Source organism: Antedon mediterranea, chromosome 8, assembly GCF_964355755.1.
Source record: "Antedon mediterranea chromosome 8, ecAntMedi1.1, whole genome shotgun sequence".
Classification (NCBI taxonomy): domain Eukaryota; kingdom Metazoa; phylum Echinodermata; class Crinoidea; order Comatulida; family Antedonidae; genus Antedon; species Antedon mediterranea.
The window spans coordinates 23992946-24011737 of NC_092677.1; the positions used below are offsets into that span (position 1 = coordinate 23992946).

Consider the following 18792-nt stretch of genomic DNA (forward strand, 5'->3'; position numbering starts at 1 on the left):
GGGACCTAACATCTCTATTTTTCAAACATTTCTTAGCTCAGTCACAACCATGATAGGGACTTATATATTTTGTTTCATGTTTTGAAGTATAATAAGTCCAATTTCCAGGACCTCCAACTCTATTTTTATAAATTTTCTTTGAACTTTTATTTTTTAAATTGAAAAAATGGCTACCCTAAATCTGATTAAAATAATGACCTCAAATGACGCTAGAACGCGTTGCTTCCGGGGGCTTCGCCCCCTGGACCCCCACCGGGGGCCCTTGGCGGCCCCCTGGCCCCCAGCCTTGTGATGCTCGCTTCGCTCGCATAGCCCCCTCGTCGGGGAATGTAGCCCCCGCGTCGGGAAGATCCTGGCGCCACCCCTGGGTGTTAGCAATAATCGGGGAAACTTACTCCGTAATATTAGTATAATTAGCTAAACATTCTTCATTTTAGTAGTAGTAGTAGTAGTCATTAGTTTTATTAGACTAACTTAAGATATAACGAAAATAGAAATGTAAACTTGTATTCAATTCAATCATTTCAATAAACTTTATTGTCAAACTCATGAATGGCTTGAAACTTTGGCTGAAAGTACACACATTAAAATTGTCTAAAAACATTATCGCACAAACAGTAAAAAAGAATAAAATCACATAAAACTGAGAACAAGATGTCATATAAAAAGTTAAAAGAAGGCACAAAAATACAAATTGAGTTAAAAAAAACAGCTAAAATACTTATTGCGTTTATCTTTTCCACATTACATTATTATTGTTGTTGTTGTTAATTTGGCCTATATACACAAAAAAAAGTAATTTTACTTATATATTAAAAGCTTTTATCTATAACTATATTGATCATTCTCAAGACTGTAACTTATCATAATTTTCTCGTATAGTGTTAAGTGTATTAGTAATTAGTTAAATGATGTAAGTTATTTACCATAAAATACTGACAAACGCTTCCAATTAGTAAGGCATAGTGTGATGTTTTATCAGCAATAACGATAACGTAACAAGTTTACATTTCTAAAACTAATGACAACAATTATAGTTAATGAATGATTTTTAGCTAATTATACTATTATTACGGAGTTGAGTTATATCTGCTGAAAGTTTGCAACCCCGATTACAGATTTAATAACCAATTTACCTCTGTTACGTTACCGCTAGGTTGCTGATAAAAACATCACACTATGCCTTACTAAATTGGAAGAGTTTCTCAATATTTTATGGTTTGTTGTAACAAAGAAATAAATAATGTATACTTGTATTATTATTTTATTGTTGTTTAAAAAATAATAATAATAAAATACATACATTTAACATATAAATCTACCTTATGAAATTAAAGTTTGTCAATAATATTTATAAATGTTTAAATAAAGAAATGGAAAATGTACAATGAAATACTATATTATGGTTGTTTAATCATACTATAAGCATAAAATAAGTAATTAGTTAAGTACATTGAGCATTTATATCTCAATAACGTTTTTTAATGTTTACTATACCTCTATATAATGTATACATTTTTTGAAGCACTGTATTCGGAATCATTTGAGTATACGGGAGAGTCGAAGATCAACATGTATTTCACCGTTCTCCTTTTTTCGGTTCTACTCTGCTGTGAGTCTACTTTTGCGACCTCTCAATTATATACAGTGATTTCACAACGTTCTCTCCTGGGCTGTAGTTACCAGCTTCTTAACATCGATCGAGCTGGATGTTTGTTGGCTTGTTCCAGGAAAGTTTACTGCTGGTCTGTTAACTACAGTGAGCAGGATCGTTTGTGTCAAATCAATAAAAATGTAAAAGACGAAGCATCTACAGAAGATTTTCAGCAAGAACCGTTTGAATATATAGAGAAGGTATCGTATTTATTTTTAAAACGTCTATTTCTTGTTCCTGACCCAGATATTATGATCAAAATTAAATATAAAATGAGCCGCTAGAAATGTAGATAAAAAGATAAAGATCTATTTTAATGCGGCATTATTATTTTTATGTATAGGTATTGGATGAAAACTTAAAGACTCGTGAGTATACACATTTTTTCTATAAAAGGTTAGGCCTACAGAGATTTTATAGTACAGTGTTTGTAAATAAAATATGTATATTAACAAGTGCTTTCAAAATTCTTTACTTTATCAACAACTATATAATTATTTCCACAAATAAAGTTTATTGGATCAAAGAACTGAAACCTACACCGAATAAACAAACCGATTCAGTAAAAGCTAAATTGTTTGTTAATTAAGAAGGAGGAGCTTAATAGTATTGTAGGCCTTCTTTGATTAACCAATTAATTAGTATTTCCTGTCACCCATTGGTGTTTGTTGTTTTTGTATAATTCGATCACTTGATCTTGAAAATGGTTCCATGATGTTTCCGAAACGTCGATCTTTTTTTTTTGTCATTAAGTGTTATTGTAAAGTTTATTGGCTTATTTGTTATGAACCATTTGTTATGGTTCATAACAAATTAATACAAATGTTTATGTATTCGTATCTTCGTTTATACATTTTTTTACAACATATCTCTCCGAAATTATAATTTGTTAAAACGTATAGAATATAACAATTAATAAATAAATAAGCCTATATGATTAACAATTATGAAAATAATAATCAAACCAAGAACTCTTAGAACAGTTTCGAAACTCGTTGTTTGCGCCACAAAAAAGAAAGAAAAATGTGTATGGAATTATTGACATTGGCCCTTGTTAAATATCGTATATAATTGCAATAGGCCTACATTTTTCTTAACGGTTTGACTAAGAAATCGAAACAAATATTTATTCAAGAGAATCGCACACAAATTCGCTATATTTAAGCCCCCATCCTTGTACGGACGAACAAACTACTATGAACAAAACTGGACTTGTATTCTGACCTTTTGATTTTATTTTATTTTTCTAAAAACTGTGAATTTAGTAGTATTTTTTTTCAAAAGATATTGTTTTCACTGATCTGTCATTCTATTCAAGATTTCGGAATGCAAATTTTAAGTGCAGTTGTTTATTTATCAATCATACACTTTTTCTTTTCAGATGGTGTACATTCTATTTCATCTAAGGCTGCTTACGAAGTAGCCTCCAGCACTTGTAACATTAACTTAGGTTCACTTGTAGTCTGGGCTCCAGACGGAGTTTTGTAAAAATATAAATATTTTTGCACATATGGCGTTTCATACGTGTATTACTTGAGTTTGGATACTCCGTCTGGGGAAACACGCATAAGTCACGTGGTTTGACACCAAGAATTCTTGGTGCATAAATTATCCAGTTGACTAGTTTCAGCCGCATGCCATTGGCTACTCACTCGTACATTGTTTTAATATTCATATTTCAGAATTTCAAAGACTCAACGTCTAAGACGATGCGTATGCGCTATGTTACGTTTAGACAATGTGTAGGCCTACTTGGGTACATTGATGAAAGTTTCCGAAGGCTAAAAATGATTTTATATGCCTAGTAGTCTGGTAAACATTTGATGAGATTTTTCCCAAGAACATGAAAACTCGTCTTGATATGATAGGCTAGCTTCTCCGCCAAATCAAACATTGAATGGATCATTTATTATGCGAAAAAAATTAGATTTATTTCCCACCCAGACCCTGTCCTGTTCTGTGTGGTGGTGTAGCCTGTTGTGTGCCGGTCGGTGGTGGTATGTAGGCCTACCTTATTGGCGTTTTATTTGGAAGGTCATACGTACGAGTTGAGTAGCCCTACGAAGGAGGCCTAGGCCAGGACTAAACAATTAATAAACAAAACAACTTGGCAACACGATTTTCAACAGTTGTTCAGTCTCATCGTACATTCAGCATACTGTACGTACGTACTCGATCTTTTTCATTTTGAAACAAAATGATCATTGGTTGATTCGAAATCCATATTTAAATACCGCACGCCCCATATAGCCAAATACGGTATGATAACCTACGTCATTCTTATCAGATGTTTGCGATCTGCAAATCGATTTCTATACGTGTTTCACAAGTCTGTATTTTCAGACAAAAATCGCGGTCGAAATAAAAACAAATAAATAAAAAAAAGAAGACAATAAATACAGACTTGGGGCAAGTCTAGTTCACTTGCATCGTATGAACAACTTTACAACGCGTATCAACCACGTATGGACAACTGCATCAAAGGATGAGATAAGGATAAGCGGTGAGATTGCCTTCACCGAAATCGCAGGTGGATGCACATTGAATTCTCCAGATCAACGAAGTAATGTGTTCCCAGACAAGACATATGAAAGTGGCTATTATTGTCACAGAGGATATAATCAACCATTAGGTTTGTTTGATTATATTCCAAAAACCCAACGAATTATAAGGCTGACCGGTTTAAATTCATATAAATTATTGAATGCCAGTGAAGCTGAGGCAAGATGCAGTACCGTCTTTGGTGGTCGGCTGGCGACTCCTGTTGAGGTTTTTACCGCAAAATACTCACTAGGTGTTGATCTTTGTGCAGGTGGCTGGTTCTTGAGAGGATTGGCGGGCAAACCTTGCGATGGGCAAGCTCCACCGATGTTTTGGCATTACCCAACTGGTAACAACATTTGGTTACAAGATCCATCAAACGAATGGTTTTCAATGTGTTATGTTCCTTTACAAAACCAGAGCATTACGTTACCAGATCCTTTTCCCTCTCTCATCATGTGATGGTCGTCAGTGGTACTGCACAATACGAGCTTACAAAACAGGATGCCGAGAATAGATGCGCAGATTACGGTGGAGCACTAGCATCACCAGGACAACTAAGCGCGGCACAATCGGCCGGTTATGATTATTGTAGCTATGGCTGGTTTCAACTGGAGGCAAGGTCATGTACCCTGTTGCGGTTTCTAGGACCGGTTGCGGTAATCCAGGGATTATGAGTAAGAATATCCGGAGTGGATCTAAATACGATGGTTATTGCTACATACCATGAGTATTGTAGCAAGTGGCAACCCCGGAACACGCCTTTCAGAAATCTTGGATCCGCCATGGATAGTTCCGGAGAAGATTCAAGTCTCCTTCAAGATGACCAACACCGATTGTGTGAATGGTCACAGAAGTGCGGATTGGAACTCAACTTTTAAGTATTAACCTTAAGAAAGCTCCTATTATTTTTTATTATACCATTACTGATCATTTTATTGAAAGCGTTCCTACTCAAAAAGATCTTGGACTTTATGTTTACTCTAAACTTAATTTTTCCGTTCATATTAACGAAACCGTTAAAAAGGCAAACCGTATGTTGTGACTCATGTGGAGAAAATGTTTAGATATTTACCCCGAAACCAACATTTCTCTTTATTAGATGTTCTATCAGCCTTTTCTTGATTTCGGTTCTGTTATTTATAATTCAATTAGTGTGGTATATGTCAATCGTGCATGTCAATTTGTCTTAAGCAAACTGAGCAAATTAACTTTGATCTTCTTTATAATTCTGTACATAGGCCTAGTTATTTTGATTGTAATTAGGTGATCATTTAGAATAAAATGATCACCTATTGTTATTGTATGAAATCTTTATTATTATTATTTTTTTTTCTTTTTATTGTTTCTGTACACTATTTTGTGTAACAATTATCTCAACAAGTTTAATGTCAATGATTACCAAAATTTCAGAATATCTTTCAAATAATATAACTTAATCCTAATCAGCTTTCCAGCGTGATCACTCATCCGTGACGTCATTTATACGCCATTTTGTGAAATCACATTATCAATCATATCTCCATAATTCATTATGACATATTAATGAAATTCACTACAGGTAAACTTCAGGTCAAGGGTAAAAATATTAGCAAATAAAAAGTTGCGCGTTTCAAGGTCATGCACGTGAAATCGCGCGTTAAAATTTTAAAACGCGCAAAATTAGGTTTTGATCAATTTAGAGCATGAATTAGGCCATTTGCGCGTTTCAAAAAAATTACTGCGCAAAAATGCGTTTTTGTGCGCACGATTCTTAAAATGCGTAAAATATAAAATTTGATGTATAAATCACATTCTACTCACAATCCTTAGTACATTCACCAATTTTGAGTCCATTCCGACTTAAAATAACGCTATACGAGCACGTTAAAAATGACAAAATGCGCACACTAATTGTACAAAAGTGCTAAAAATGGTAAAAAATAAGGACTTTTTAAAATGAATATAACTCTTCAGAATGGCAAATGACCCCCAATTTTTTTAACATATTATGGAAGCCAATAAGTTGTAGATACAAATGTATATACACATTAGACGTACAAAATGGTATGACGTCATCAAATGGCCACTTGAATTTAAAAATTAGGAATTTTTATCTTTTTGTGTGGGCTATCACATTCTATAGAGCGCATCTCCGTTATTTGAGCCCGATTTTCGCACAACTTTTAGTATGTGCTTGCTCAATTAATTATTCTTCTAATGAGTTGTCAACATTTTTATTTTGATGACGTCATCACGCGTAAAAACTTGAATTACCTAGGTCGTGTAATTTCAGCTACACCATACATTTGAATATCTTATAGCTCTTCAGAATTAAAGGTGACCTTGAGGATTATAAGTTATTATGAAAGCTGATGAAATGTAGATATGAATTCATATTAAAATTAAGCCTATCGGATGTTGTGATGTTATCATATGGCCAGTTGAAGTTAAAAAGTAGTTTTTAAATTTCTTTAGTCAAAGTTATACAAATTTCAAAGACCGCGCATTGCGCTTCTACGTGTCAAATTTTCTTCCAATCCTTATATTTATTTGCTCAATTCATTATCTTTCGAAATTGTCATCTTCGAGTTTATTTTGAAAATTCCATCATACCAAAAAATTAGAACACGATATGAGTCCCGTAATTTCACCTATGCTACACTGTATATAGATATACAGTATATACTGTACATATTGTATGACACATAGGTAGAACTCAGCACTATAAGTGTATATGCAATCATGTCATAGGATGGCGTACATCAACTTTTAACGATCGTATGTTAACGTACATGCATGTTTAAAAAATGTTAATTTTATTAAAATGATAAAAATGATCACCTATAATTCCTCAAAGTGACGAATTAAATTCTAGTTGTATATCTTGTTTCTTTATCCATGTAGCTTCTCGTAGATTAAGAACCAAACCCTCATTTTATTCATTCTTTGGATTGTTTTGTAGTTTAAGTAAATTATATAATTCTCTTTTAGTTAAAGATAACGCCTTGATATTTTTTTCATATTTATTGAATCAGTTTAAGAACAAAGTTTTAAATTTTATTATAATGTTTATTTGTAGGCATTTGTTTATGTGTATTTGTATTCGTTTTGTTTTTGTATGTTAACCCTCCTGTTATTGGCTATTCTTATTTTGGTTCAATTAATCAATCAATCAATCAATTGATTAGTTTAACATTGTGCGCTACCATACCCATTTTTTTTGTATTGCACACAGTGAAAATAAATAGAATTTAGTTTAGTACTATGCGCTACTATACCCATTTTTGTTGTACTTGCGCACAGTGATAATACATTAGGATTTAGTTAAGTACTGTGCGCTACTATACCCATTTTGGTTGTACTTGAGCACAGTGATTATAAATAGAATCTAGTTTAGCACTGTGTGCTACTATACCCATTTTTTTTTGTACTTGAGCACAGTGATGAATAGAATTTTGTTCAGCACTGTGCGCTACTATTCCTATTTTTGTTGTACTTGAGCACAGTGAAAAATAGGATTTAGTTTAGTAATGTGCGCTACCATACCCATTTTGGTTGTATTTAATAAATAGGATTTAGTTTAGTACTGTGCGCCACTATACCCATTTTTGTTGTACTGTACTTGAGCACAGTGATAATAAATAGGATTTAGTTTAGCACTGTGCGCTACCATACTTATTTTGGTTCTCCCTGCGCACAGTGATAATAAAATAGGATTTAGTTGAGCACCGTGCGCTACCATACCCATTTTGGTTGTACTTGAGCACAGTGATAATAAATAGGATTTAGTTGAGCACTGTGCGCTACCATACCCATTTTGGTTGTACTTGAGCACAGTGATAATAAATATGATCTAGTTTAGCATTGTGCGCTATACCATACCTAATTTTGGTTGCACTCGCGCACAGTGATAATAAATTGTATTTAGTTGAGCACTGTGCGTTATTAGGCCTATACCTATTTTGAGCACATAATTCTACTTCATCCAATAGCCCTTGACATGAATGCCAGGCTTTAACTAATTATAAACGGGTGTTCAATGGTACAATAAATGACAACATGTAAATACAATTACTTAGGCACGTTGAATAGGCTTATTAGAAGTCATGTAAAAAATTCATTATCTTGGAATATAGAAATACAGTATTGTTTATCTTAAGGTTTATGTGAATTAATAAATAGATAAATTAAACATATAAAAAAGACAAAAATGTAAACAAAAAAGATACTTTATTTAAATCATTTCACATTATTATTATAAATGGTTTATTAAATTAATGTTTTGAATTTGGAATAACTTTTTTTTAAATAATTAATAAACAGGTACACTTTAAATACGCACTTTCAGTTGTAGATTTTAAACAATTTTGTATAGTTTCTCTACTGTATAGCAATAAATAAAACAATAACAATTAATACTTTTCATGTTCATCTTTTAATTCGTGTTATATTTATATATAAGTCCGTTTCTTTAATAAATAAATATACTTTTACAATGTATATAAGCCACGAGTTATTAAAGGTTATTGTGACCATAAAGTCTAAATCTCATCGATATGTGAGGATGTTTGGAATGCTGCACGTAAGCCGTTTGTATCATGTTAAGCGTGGTTGCCACTAGCGACGCAACGTAACGCTACCTACTCAACGTAAGCAAATGCCCTTCCAATAATTGTGTTTGCCTCCGCCTGCGTGAAATCAAACCTACGATATTTGCAGCACTATTGCGTCGTCGGTTCCCACTTGTGATTACGCAATACATCACTTTGCGTTGATACGTCGCTGCGTTGCGTTCTAGTGGGAACCACGCTTTAAAGTCAACAACTTGACTCGCGTGCAGGTTATAGAAGGCAAACCACACGTAGAAAATCAAAAGGGAATGCAATACAAAAACAGTGCATTGTCTTTCGTAGAGAGACTAATGTGCACGTTAACGTACGCAGTCCATGCTTAAAGCTTGGTTCCCACTAGAACGTAACGCAAGGACGTAAACGCAACGCAAGCGTTTTAACCAATGACAAGCAAAGTTATAGACAGTTAGCAATCATAAGCCATCGCTTGTGATTGGTCAATTCACTTGCGTTGCGTTACGTCCTTGCGTTTCGTCGCTAGTGGGAACCACGCTTTAAGCGTAACCGCAAGCGTGTTGACCAATGACAAGCGACAGTCGAATAAATCCATTGCTTGTGATTGGTCAAATCCCTTACGTTGCGTTATGTCCTTGCGTTGCGTCTCCATTGGGAACCAAGCATGAAGCGTGGTTCCCACTAGCACGCAACGCAGCGACGTATCTACGAAAAGTGTTGTATTGCGTTAATTACAAGTGGGAACCGACGACGCAATAGTGCTACAAACATCGGTTTGATTTCACGCAGGCGGGGGAAAACACAATTATTAGAAGGGCATGCTTACGTTGCGTAGATTGCGTTGCTAGTGGGAACCAAGCTTGGCATAATATACACCGTCTTTAGGAAACGGAATGTCAAGATGTATATATTCATTGGGTGACTCCTCTTAATTTGCATCCTAATTTGCATCTAGCATAGTTGCAACTTTCTATTGTTCTAATTGTTTTTGTTGTTTTTCTGTTTGCCACAAAGTGTTCGTCTGCTCAGTTTTTGTGTAGAATAACATGGTTGCTGTGTGGTAAATGTGTATCAATCATACTTTGTTGTATACTGGAGAGTAATTTGTTGCTATACTATACTATGTGTTTTATGTTTTATTGGAATTAATATTTGCTTTTGGATTTATAAAGGAAGATCTATTAAATTAAGGTAGGCCTATTTATTTTTCCTATTGTTTTTTCAATTTACACCTAAAGACCAGAACTAGTTATGTCATTGATTTATTGTGTGCTGACGATCATTTATGCTCTGCCTTTATCGTTTAGTTATAGTTAATAATAATAAATATCGTTACAATTTTTTCAATCCGGGTTTAAGGTGTTTTCAAAAGCTGTACAACAAAAGAGGCCATTGTATGTATTCTGATAGAATTCTCAAATTTCCAACAAGCCCTTCTTCACTGTTTGGCTTAATTACGAACTTCTGACATATCTGGAAATAGACGTTTAAAACAAAAATGTTATATTTTCCATTTTATTTAATATAAATAGATTGAATTTTGTATGTGTTGCTAGACGCGTATATACTATAACATTAATGTCCGTAAATGAGCACAATATATTATATATATTATATATTAGAACATGATTAGGATAGTTTACACGACGTGGACTGCTAGTGGCAAGTTCGTTAGTATTATTGCGGTTAATAATCTTTGGCTTGATGCAGACCGGATTCGAACCCGTACTCGTAATAAACGCCGAGTTCAGATCTTCCTCTCTATTCGTTCATGCCCGTTTATGCATTACGTCATTTATAAATTATTCACGCATAACTGAGTGTAAACATTTCCTCCACGGTGTAACCAGGGAATAGTTAACTTCCCTGGTGTAACTATCGCTATCATAGAAGTATGGATGTGGGTGTGCGTACTTTTATATGCCTATCTATAATACAATACATATTATATTCAGTGATAGCAGTAACATTTGCGACGAAAGTACAAAATAGGTGGCGCTGTTGTATTTCAAAACAATAGTATAAACAAATATTTTCCAAACGCGAACAGATTTTTTTTTTCCTACACAAAAAAAAGTAAACGGTCGTTTAATAGTACTATTGCACGCCATCAAATGACGAGAATTTAGGTGTTATATAATATTATTTATTAAATCATTTTATGTTGTTGAGGAAGGATATTCTGCGTTACGTTATAGCTGGCTTCTTGAAAGAAGAACTGATAATCTGGAAAACACTAAGTGCAGGGAATTTCGCTCTTCCCTGATGAGTTTTGATTGAGGGCCTAGTAGAACGCGTAATTTTGGCCTAAAATCTTGGAGGGGGCGCTGCTCCATACTGTGAAATGGCGTCTAACCATGTACTTCCGATACTGTGTTTTGAATGCAAATTGAAGAACAGGAGATATTCTTGTGTTATAAGTTCTTTGATGTAAACTCATTTCTTCAATTTTATTCATATATATTCTTCATGTTATCACACTCTTTTACATTTGTATTTTTATTATTTTCATTGCATTGTTAAGTTGCAAAATATAGACTGCGTATTTCCCAACAAAAAAAACACTGCCTAACACATAAATACGATAATTCCCTTACCCCAATGTATGTAAATTCACATCTTAATTTCTTTTCTTATATAATCACAACAAATTGGATTTAAACATAAAATATTTACCTAACATTAACAATGAGTTTTTAATTGAATTTAATCATTTATTTTTACGTTTTTATAAGTGAAAACATAATTTTTTCGGGGGTTTTTTCTTCTACGAAAGTAGTAGTGTTAAGCTGCAAAATGGCCTATTCAATATCTGATTTTATTGACCTTCCCTTTTCATGAGGGAAGAGTCTACGATTACGCTTGTGTTTTTATCCAAGCATACATCATTAATAACCTGGTTTTTCTTGATTTCTAATCACAAATCTAAGTGGAACATTCTTTTCTGGAACTAATAGAATTCTCAAATTTCCAACAAGCTCTTCATCACTGTTGGGCTTTATTAAAAACTTCTGACATATCTGGAAATAAAAATGTACCGCATTAAAGTTAGGCCTACATTTTCTATCTTTTTAAATGTTATTCCGCCCATCGGCATTTCGATTTTTTGGAATATAGTCTAGGTTCTAGTGTTTCGAATTAATATTAGCAAAAAGATAATTTTGTTGACACATATGGCGTTTCAAACATATCATAATTGAGTTCACAATTACGGTCTAGGCAGACGTTTGTGGTTTTACACCAAGAATTGATGGTGCATACGATTATCCGATTGACTTGTTTTTAAGTTAGTTCCCCCTTCAGCGTTTCCAGGGTTTTTCTAGAAAATATTAATTACTGTGAGCTCAATAATAATACGTATGAAACGCCATATATATTTATCTTTTTGCTAATATTAATTCGAAACACGGTCAAGAACCTAGAATAATAATATAACAGTACTTTTTAATGATAATGTGTGTAGATAATTATAATGTGAGCGATTATTATTATGTCCGTTTTGTAGGAATATATTTCTATATTTCAAAAAAAGATGTGTCCTTTACCTTAGAAAGTAAAATCCTTACTTCCATTTCAGCAAGTCGTTTTCCTTAAAACAAAATGAACAATGACTGTAAATATGTCTGGTTGCTTGTGGTTATGGTCATTAATCTTATTTTAATACTAATTATCTTTTTACAACTAATGTAAATATAAAATGGCACGCGAACAATTTAAATACAAATAGGCCTAGTATTCTTACCAATACACATACGGGTTCCAAACCCAAACGGAAGTGACGCAAATGCATGCAACTTGTTGTCAACATTTTCCCTAAGCCATCGCTCAGGCTGAAATTCGTTTGCATTCTCAAACACCTCTTCATTCCTGGACATAGCATAGTTATCAGTGAGGATATTTGTCTGAAAAATATTAATGGATAAATATGTACCTAGGTTGACTTACTTACTTTTTAATATTAATCAGATTATGCATCAGTAGGCCTAAGATGGCCGAATAGTTTATTGAATATGAAAGTTATACAAATCATACTACGTACTAAAAATTATCGGTCGTCCGGTTGAAGTACTGATTTTGTTACAAAAACAAGCACAAATGCCTCAAAGACACCAATAAACACATTTTTGTAAAGCACAATGAGTGTTTATTTTTGGTAGGATTAAAACATACCAAATTCCCTGAAACAAACTAACTCATAAATGCAACAAATTTTAGGCATTTTTAAACAGTAGTAACAAAATATAAATCCAAATCAAATTTACAATTTTGATTATTTCATGGGGACAAGGGCAATTCTATGATACGTACTCCTTTTGGAATATTATAACCTCCAATAGTTATATCCTTCTGTGGAATCCTGCTGTTGTTTGGGGATGCCGGATGCAACCTGTAGACATTTTAAACTATAATAAATATATAATATACATAACATTTACTTCTATATCAAAATATTCTTAAATTATGACTTGAAGGTACTTTGACCCAAGCGATCAGTGGCACTCTCCGCCCTCCCTCTCAAACTATCTCTCTGGATCTGCCTATATCAGTACGCGCTTTCTAAACCTAACCCTCTCTCTATCTCTCTCCCACTCCACCCCTCCCCTCTCTCTCCACCCCTCCCCTCTCTCCCTCAAATTATTTTAAAGATTCATTTTTTAAAAAACAACAAAAGTAAGAAAAAGTCTACTAAAAAGAAAATGTACCTTAACGTTTCTTTGATGACACAGTTGAGGTATGGAAGGTTTTGCATGTTTTCCGTGGTCAAGGGTCTGCCTTTCAAAATACACTCCAATTCTGTATGTAACTGTTCCTGACATTCAGGATTTCTAGCTAATTCGTACATGGCCCACAATAGTGTATTTGATGTCTATAGAAGATGAAAACCAACGATTGATCCTAAAACTACACTATTAAACGACTATATAGATCACACGGAGCACTGTTTGAAATTTCATCAAGCCATTTTGGAAATAGTTTAAATAGAAACAACAGTTGTCTTTGTATAAATTGAAATTGTGCGTGTACCATTATTCATGTTTACAATGTTTTTACACAATTATTTATTTGGCACAACACAAATTAGGTAAATTTAGATATAGACTTACTGTGTCCACACCACCAATCAGAAATTCAACAAGATTGCCGCATATTTCACTCATTGAAAGTTTGTCATTAACTATTAGATATGTTAGCAGATCGACTTCGCGGTTTTCATCTATTTTGCTATTTTCATTAATAGATTTACGTTTTAAATTGATATACTTCATACCTACGCATAAATAGAAACAAAACATTGAATTCGCAATGTAAAAACAACAATGTATATAAATCTGTATAGTCTTGGTTCTAGACGGCGGTTCGGCTTTAATGTTAAAAGATAAACCTTCTGGCACAATGACATGTCATACATGTACATAAGCTAGAAACGCAAGCGCTGATGGCGCTCAACAGTTCTTAAAAGCATTTTAGCCTAGCATTCTTGTCTGCATTATCATTACAGCGTAATGAGAACAACAAACGTATCTGCTGCAGTAAACACACCAACACATCAGACACTGGTGAAATTAAACTGACTATAATAGAGAGTTATTTCTATCATCATTATTGTTATTATACAAACCTGTTTTCCAAATAGTATCCCATGATTCTACCTGCTTTTTCCATGGTTTTGTATTCAGTGAAATATGCCAACGTGACATGATCAAAAGTGGTGGTAAACTGGTTAACATATTATCTATAGCATCTATAAACTGCTGTACCTCAGAAGGAATAGGATCTTGAAGGCATCCAAGACGAACGTCAAAAAGAACAATTGCTACAGCTGGTGGTAAAAATATAAATGTTTGTTATATATTTCTTATAAAGGAATTAACCTTAGGGCCTAACCTTTTTTTAATACAAAATTAAGAGACAATCAACCGAATTTGAGTATAGTGTAGCATAACATTGTATTAATGGGGTAAGGGTAGAGATCGGTATCAAGAATTATAACATATCTGAGTAGATTCTTGTCATTTTAGGGATTTGGGGCCACATGACATTCAATAACTACTTCATTGAACCTCGCACTAAACTCAAGCGTGCAATTCGTTATATTATTATGGTCGTTAAATTTTGTTATATTATGGCCGTTAAATGTCGTCATATTGTCTATTGAATTTGTTAAAATGCAGTGCGCTAATTCTCTTTGTTTTCGTGCAATGAAACAAATCTTTTCATTCGGTGAAACCTGTCAATGTTCTATTTTCACATTATGAAACCCATGACAATCTCGATCTACATAAATATCTAGAACTACCACTCATAATACAATGATTCACTACAGAAAATGTCGATGGATAGAATAGAAGGTTTTACTTCGACTTCAACTTTTTGTTTCTGATTGTCGAAAGATCGAAAATAAAAATAATATAAATAAAATAATAATTATCAAGAAAAGAACACATTACATTCCAGTGCCCACTTGTAAATTTCGTTATTAATCTCTGGTACGATGCCGCCATCTTGATTAAGGTTTATTGTATCCCTTCCTTGATCCATCAGTCTTATCATTCTATCAATAAAATCGTCCGCTGCAATCTTTAATTTTCCCATGTATTGCGTAATTTCGTTTGGTCTTAGCATACGCTTGCTGATGATATTACGGGGCTTTCGCCATGGTTCGTGATCCCTAATAATATAAGAAGAAAAAAATACATTAAGGAGTTTTTCGTCGGTTTACAAATAAATGAAATATTGTCTCCATTCAACGTATACAAACATTCCTCGTGTTCGTGCATATTCATGAGCACCGTCCTATGGCTTCCCGTCCTGTTTCGTAAAGTCCCTATTATATAACCAAATTAACCTTTGTAGCTTTGTATCAGTATAAAAAAAAGTTAAATCAAGTATGTAAATAAAAAAAAAATGCAGGGAATGTTAAAAAGATGAAAAATGAATATTAATAAAAAAAAAAAAAAGACTTTGCGGTTTTTATAAAGTTAATCACCATAGAAAGAAATGTTTTCACTTATAAAAAAACAAAATAAACGGTTACATTCAACCAAAACCGATTTTGTTGGTACAAGTACGGTACGTCATCTAACGCTTTGGAAGGTAGTTACTTTTCCGTAGTTGTCCTTTTTAGTTTGCCGGTCAGCGGTTCGGTTTTTAGTCTAGTCTATAGCTCACTATGTCGGTCGGTTGCTCGTTCGGTTGGTCGGTCCGTAAACACACAAATTTGAGCACGCGACTGCAGCCTTGTATATGGCCTTGTTCTCTTCGAGTTCAAAAGTAATATACGTATGAACCCCCATCTGTGCCAACATATCTTTTTAGTCGCGTGCAACGCGTGCGTGCAACGCGACTCTACAGCTCACTATGTCGGTCGGATGGTCGGTTGGTTGGTCGGTTGGTAAACGCTAACTCAAATTTGAGCACGCGACAGCAGCCATGTATATGATATGTATATATATATTTCCAATATCCAATAAGTCGAAATACAGTCTAATAAACACACTATCATACTTACAACGTCACTAACCCGCATTCAACACCTCTTAATTTTCTGTAAGCCTTCCATGGTTCAATGTTAATACGAATTGGATTTCTATCCTCTTGGTACATCAACTCTTTTATAAGGGCTGAATCAGCAATAATTAGGGTTTCCATTGGGCCCAAATGAATACGATACAACACACCATGTTTCTTGCGCATTTCAATCTGCATAAAAGAGTTTTCATATAATTACATAGATTTCATGTGTTCTACGGATTGTGTCTCAGCAACCGGGAGTCACATATTTTATTTATTTTTGTTATTAGTCTTCTATAAAGAGGGTCCGAGATCATGTGTCGCCTGGGAGCACCGCTGGTGACTCATTTCGAACCAATTCAATATTTTTAAAATACATATTTCATTTGAACTATAAATATAGCAAATATTGAATTGGAGCTTTAGCATCAGAAATCATACTTATTTGTCTCAAAAACATTCGTTCACTTTTAGCAAGCTAGAAGTAAACAATCTACGTCAGTCTATTTTCCTCATGGTTTGAATGTCTAAAGCGTGGTTCCCACTAGCGAGGCAACACAAGGACGTAACGCAACGCAAGTGAATTGACCAATCACAAGCGATGGCTTATTCGCTTGTAATTGCTAACTGTCTATAACTTCGCTTGTCATTGGTTAAAACGCTTGCGTTGCGTTTACGTCCTTGCGTTACGTTCTAGTGAGAACCAAGCTTTACTGTCTATAACTTCGCTTGTTATTGGTTAAAACGTTTGCGTTGCGTTTACGTCCCTCCCTGCGTTACGTTCTAGTGGGAACCAAGCTTTACTGTCTATAACTTCGCTTGTCATTGGTTAAAACGTTTGCGTTGCGTTTACGTCCCTGCGTTACGTTCTAGTGGGAACCAAGCTTTACTGTCTATAACTTCGCTTGTCATTGGTTAAAACGCTTGCGTTGCGTTTGCGTCTAGAGTGGGAACCAAGCTAAGAGGCCACCACTGGGTTTGTGAACTTTTAGTGTTATTGCACATCCTCTCACTCATTTAAATTTTGGTCGCATGACTTTTTAAATGATAATAGCTAATAGTCGCTCGCAAATTACTGTTCTATATAAAGATTATTGTTATATTTCACCACCCACTATTTTCTATCCAATGTTTTGGTCAAAGTGAATAACTATTATGTAACATTAAAATAACATACCGTATTCAACAACAAAATAAAAAAATAATTGTGTGTGTGTATTTAAATGCATAGACCACAAGAACGTAATGCAACCAACTAGGCATGTTGTTTATGATTATCCTTCATGCCCCCTGTGCTTTCGTGGCATTACATATTCATATTATAATATGATAACGTGACCTTTTCAACTGTAATTTTTTGTCGATCGCAGAGAGTGAGGAGAACCACATAACTGCCGAAAATATAGTACTTTTTCGATATTTTCGACAATTTTTTATTTTTCTGATTTCTCAGAAACCGCTTATTTTTATATGAATTGTTATATTATACCTATGAAGTAAATAACATAAAGAAAGGCCCTGATGCTTGGCACGTTGAGTATAGCTATATATACGACCCGGAAGCATCCTTCTTATCGGACAGTATTGTTATATTTGTTATACAGAATGCTTTGTTTCACTATACTTAACCTTGAGTCTATCGCGAACTTGCTCAATATTTCATTTGTCCGTTCACTATAATATCTCTATGGTCCATTACAAATCAAAATAGACATAGACGACCTTCTTGAAATGAAATGACAACAACCATATATGAGTACATTTTCTTTTATGTTGGTCCATAGATAGAAAAGTGCAACATAGGCCTACAAAGTATGCTACGTTTCGCAAACGTTCAGTTTGCTTTTTCAGGTACTCTTAGGATCCAAATGAAATTGTTTCAAGAAACATATCTGTTCAAGATATTTTTTAGTAACATAGTTAATGTAGGGATTAACTCCCTGGTTAATGTATAGGCCTACATTATTACCTGATTCAAATGCATAGATCCAAATCCTTGCCTGATTAAATCTGGAATATTTCCGATAAATGGTAATCCGGCTAAAGGAATACTTTTGAACGGTTTTAACTCTCCGTCTTTGCTGTTAACGTAACCCTCAGTCGAGGATGCATGCGCTTCCGTGGGCCTACTATAGCATCTTGGTGTTGGAATCTTAACCACACTGCCGAATGTCGAATTGGTAACTATTACACAACGGTGCGAGAATCTCGCAAACATGGTGTTTGAAAAAAAGAAAGCACTAAGCATACTGCACATGCTTACCTAACCGTCTTTTGTAAAATATTATTGTGTTTGAAGCTTACGTGTATAGGCCTACATAACATTGGAAATGAAAGAGAATAACGCATGCGCAAAGGATGTAAAGTTTCTGCTTACTTTGTATTGTGTAAAATTTGTTCTGCATTATTTGTTCGTTTGTCTGCTGGGTATATAAAGGCGAAGAATAGTTTTTGTTATACGCAGAAATGCGTCGAAATTTTGAATAGGCACAAATGAATGTCTTAATTTATTTCACA

General features: G+C 34.1%; 1 protein-coding gene and 1 long non-coding RNA gene across 2 annotated transcripts; one reads left to right on the forward strand and one right to left on the reverse strand.

The window, feature by feature from the left end:
- Positions 1–1816: 1816 nt before the first annotated feature.
- LOC140057260 (uncharacterized) lies at positions 1817–3099 on the forward strand. Its single transcript, XR_011846897.1, has 3 exons — positions 1817–1854; positions 1998–2022; positions 3036–3099. It is a non-coding gene; the product is annotated as an uncharacterized lncRNA (long non-coding RNA).
- Positions 3100–11306: 8207 nt separating this feature from the next.
- Positions 11307–18592, reverse strand: LOC140056525 (cytochrome P450 27C1-like). The gene is made up of 10 exons (XM_072101923.1): positions 18245–18592; positions 16274–16464; positions 15213–15433; positions 14384–14584; positions 13869–14032; positions 13467–13630; positions 13072–13150; positions 12506–12665; positions 12309–12352; positions 11307–11783 (listed from the first exon to the last, which is right to left on the reverse strand). The coding sequence occupies exons 1-10, from the start codon at positions 18530–18532 to the stop codon at positions 11652–11654; spliced, it is 1644 nt and encodes a 547-aa protein (XP_071958024.1). The 5' UTR covers positions 18533–18592; the 3' UTR covers positions 11307–11651.
- Positions 18593–18792: the final 200 nt, after the last annotated feature.

Bases quoted from the DNA above. Each gene is read 5' to 3' on its own strand.
- LOC140056525 (XM_072101923.1), bottom strand. From the start codon at position 18,532: ATGTGCAGTATGCTTAGTGCTTTCTTTTTTTCAAACACCATGTTTGCG. The intron at 16,465-18,244 runs GTAATAATGTAG...TCTTTTATGCAG, and splicing joins GATCTATGCATTTGAATCAG to ATTGAAATGCGCAAGAAACA. The intron at 14,585-15,212 runs GTAATGTGTTCT...TTTTACCACCAG, and splicing joins TTACAAGTGGGCACTGGAAT to CTGTAGCAATTGTTCTTTTT.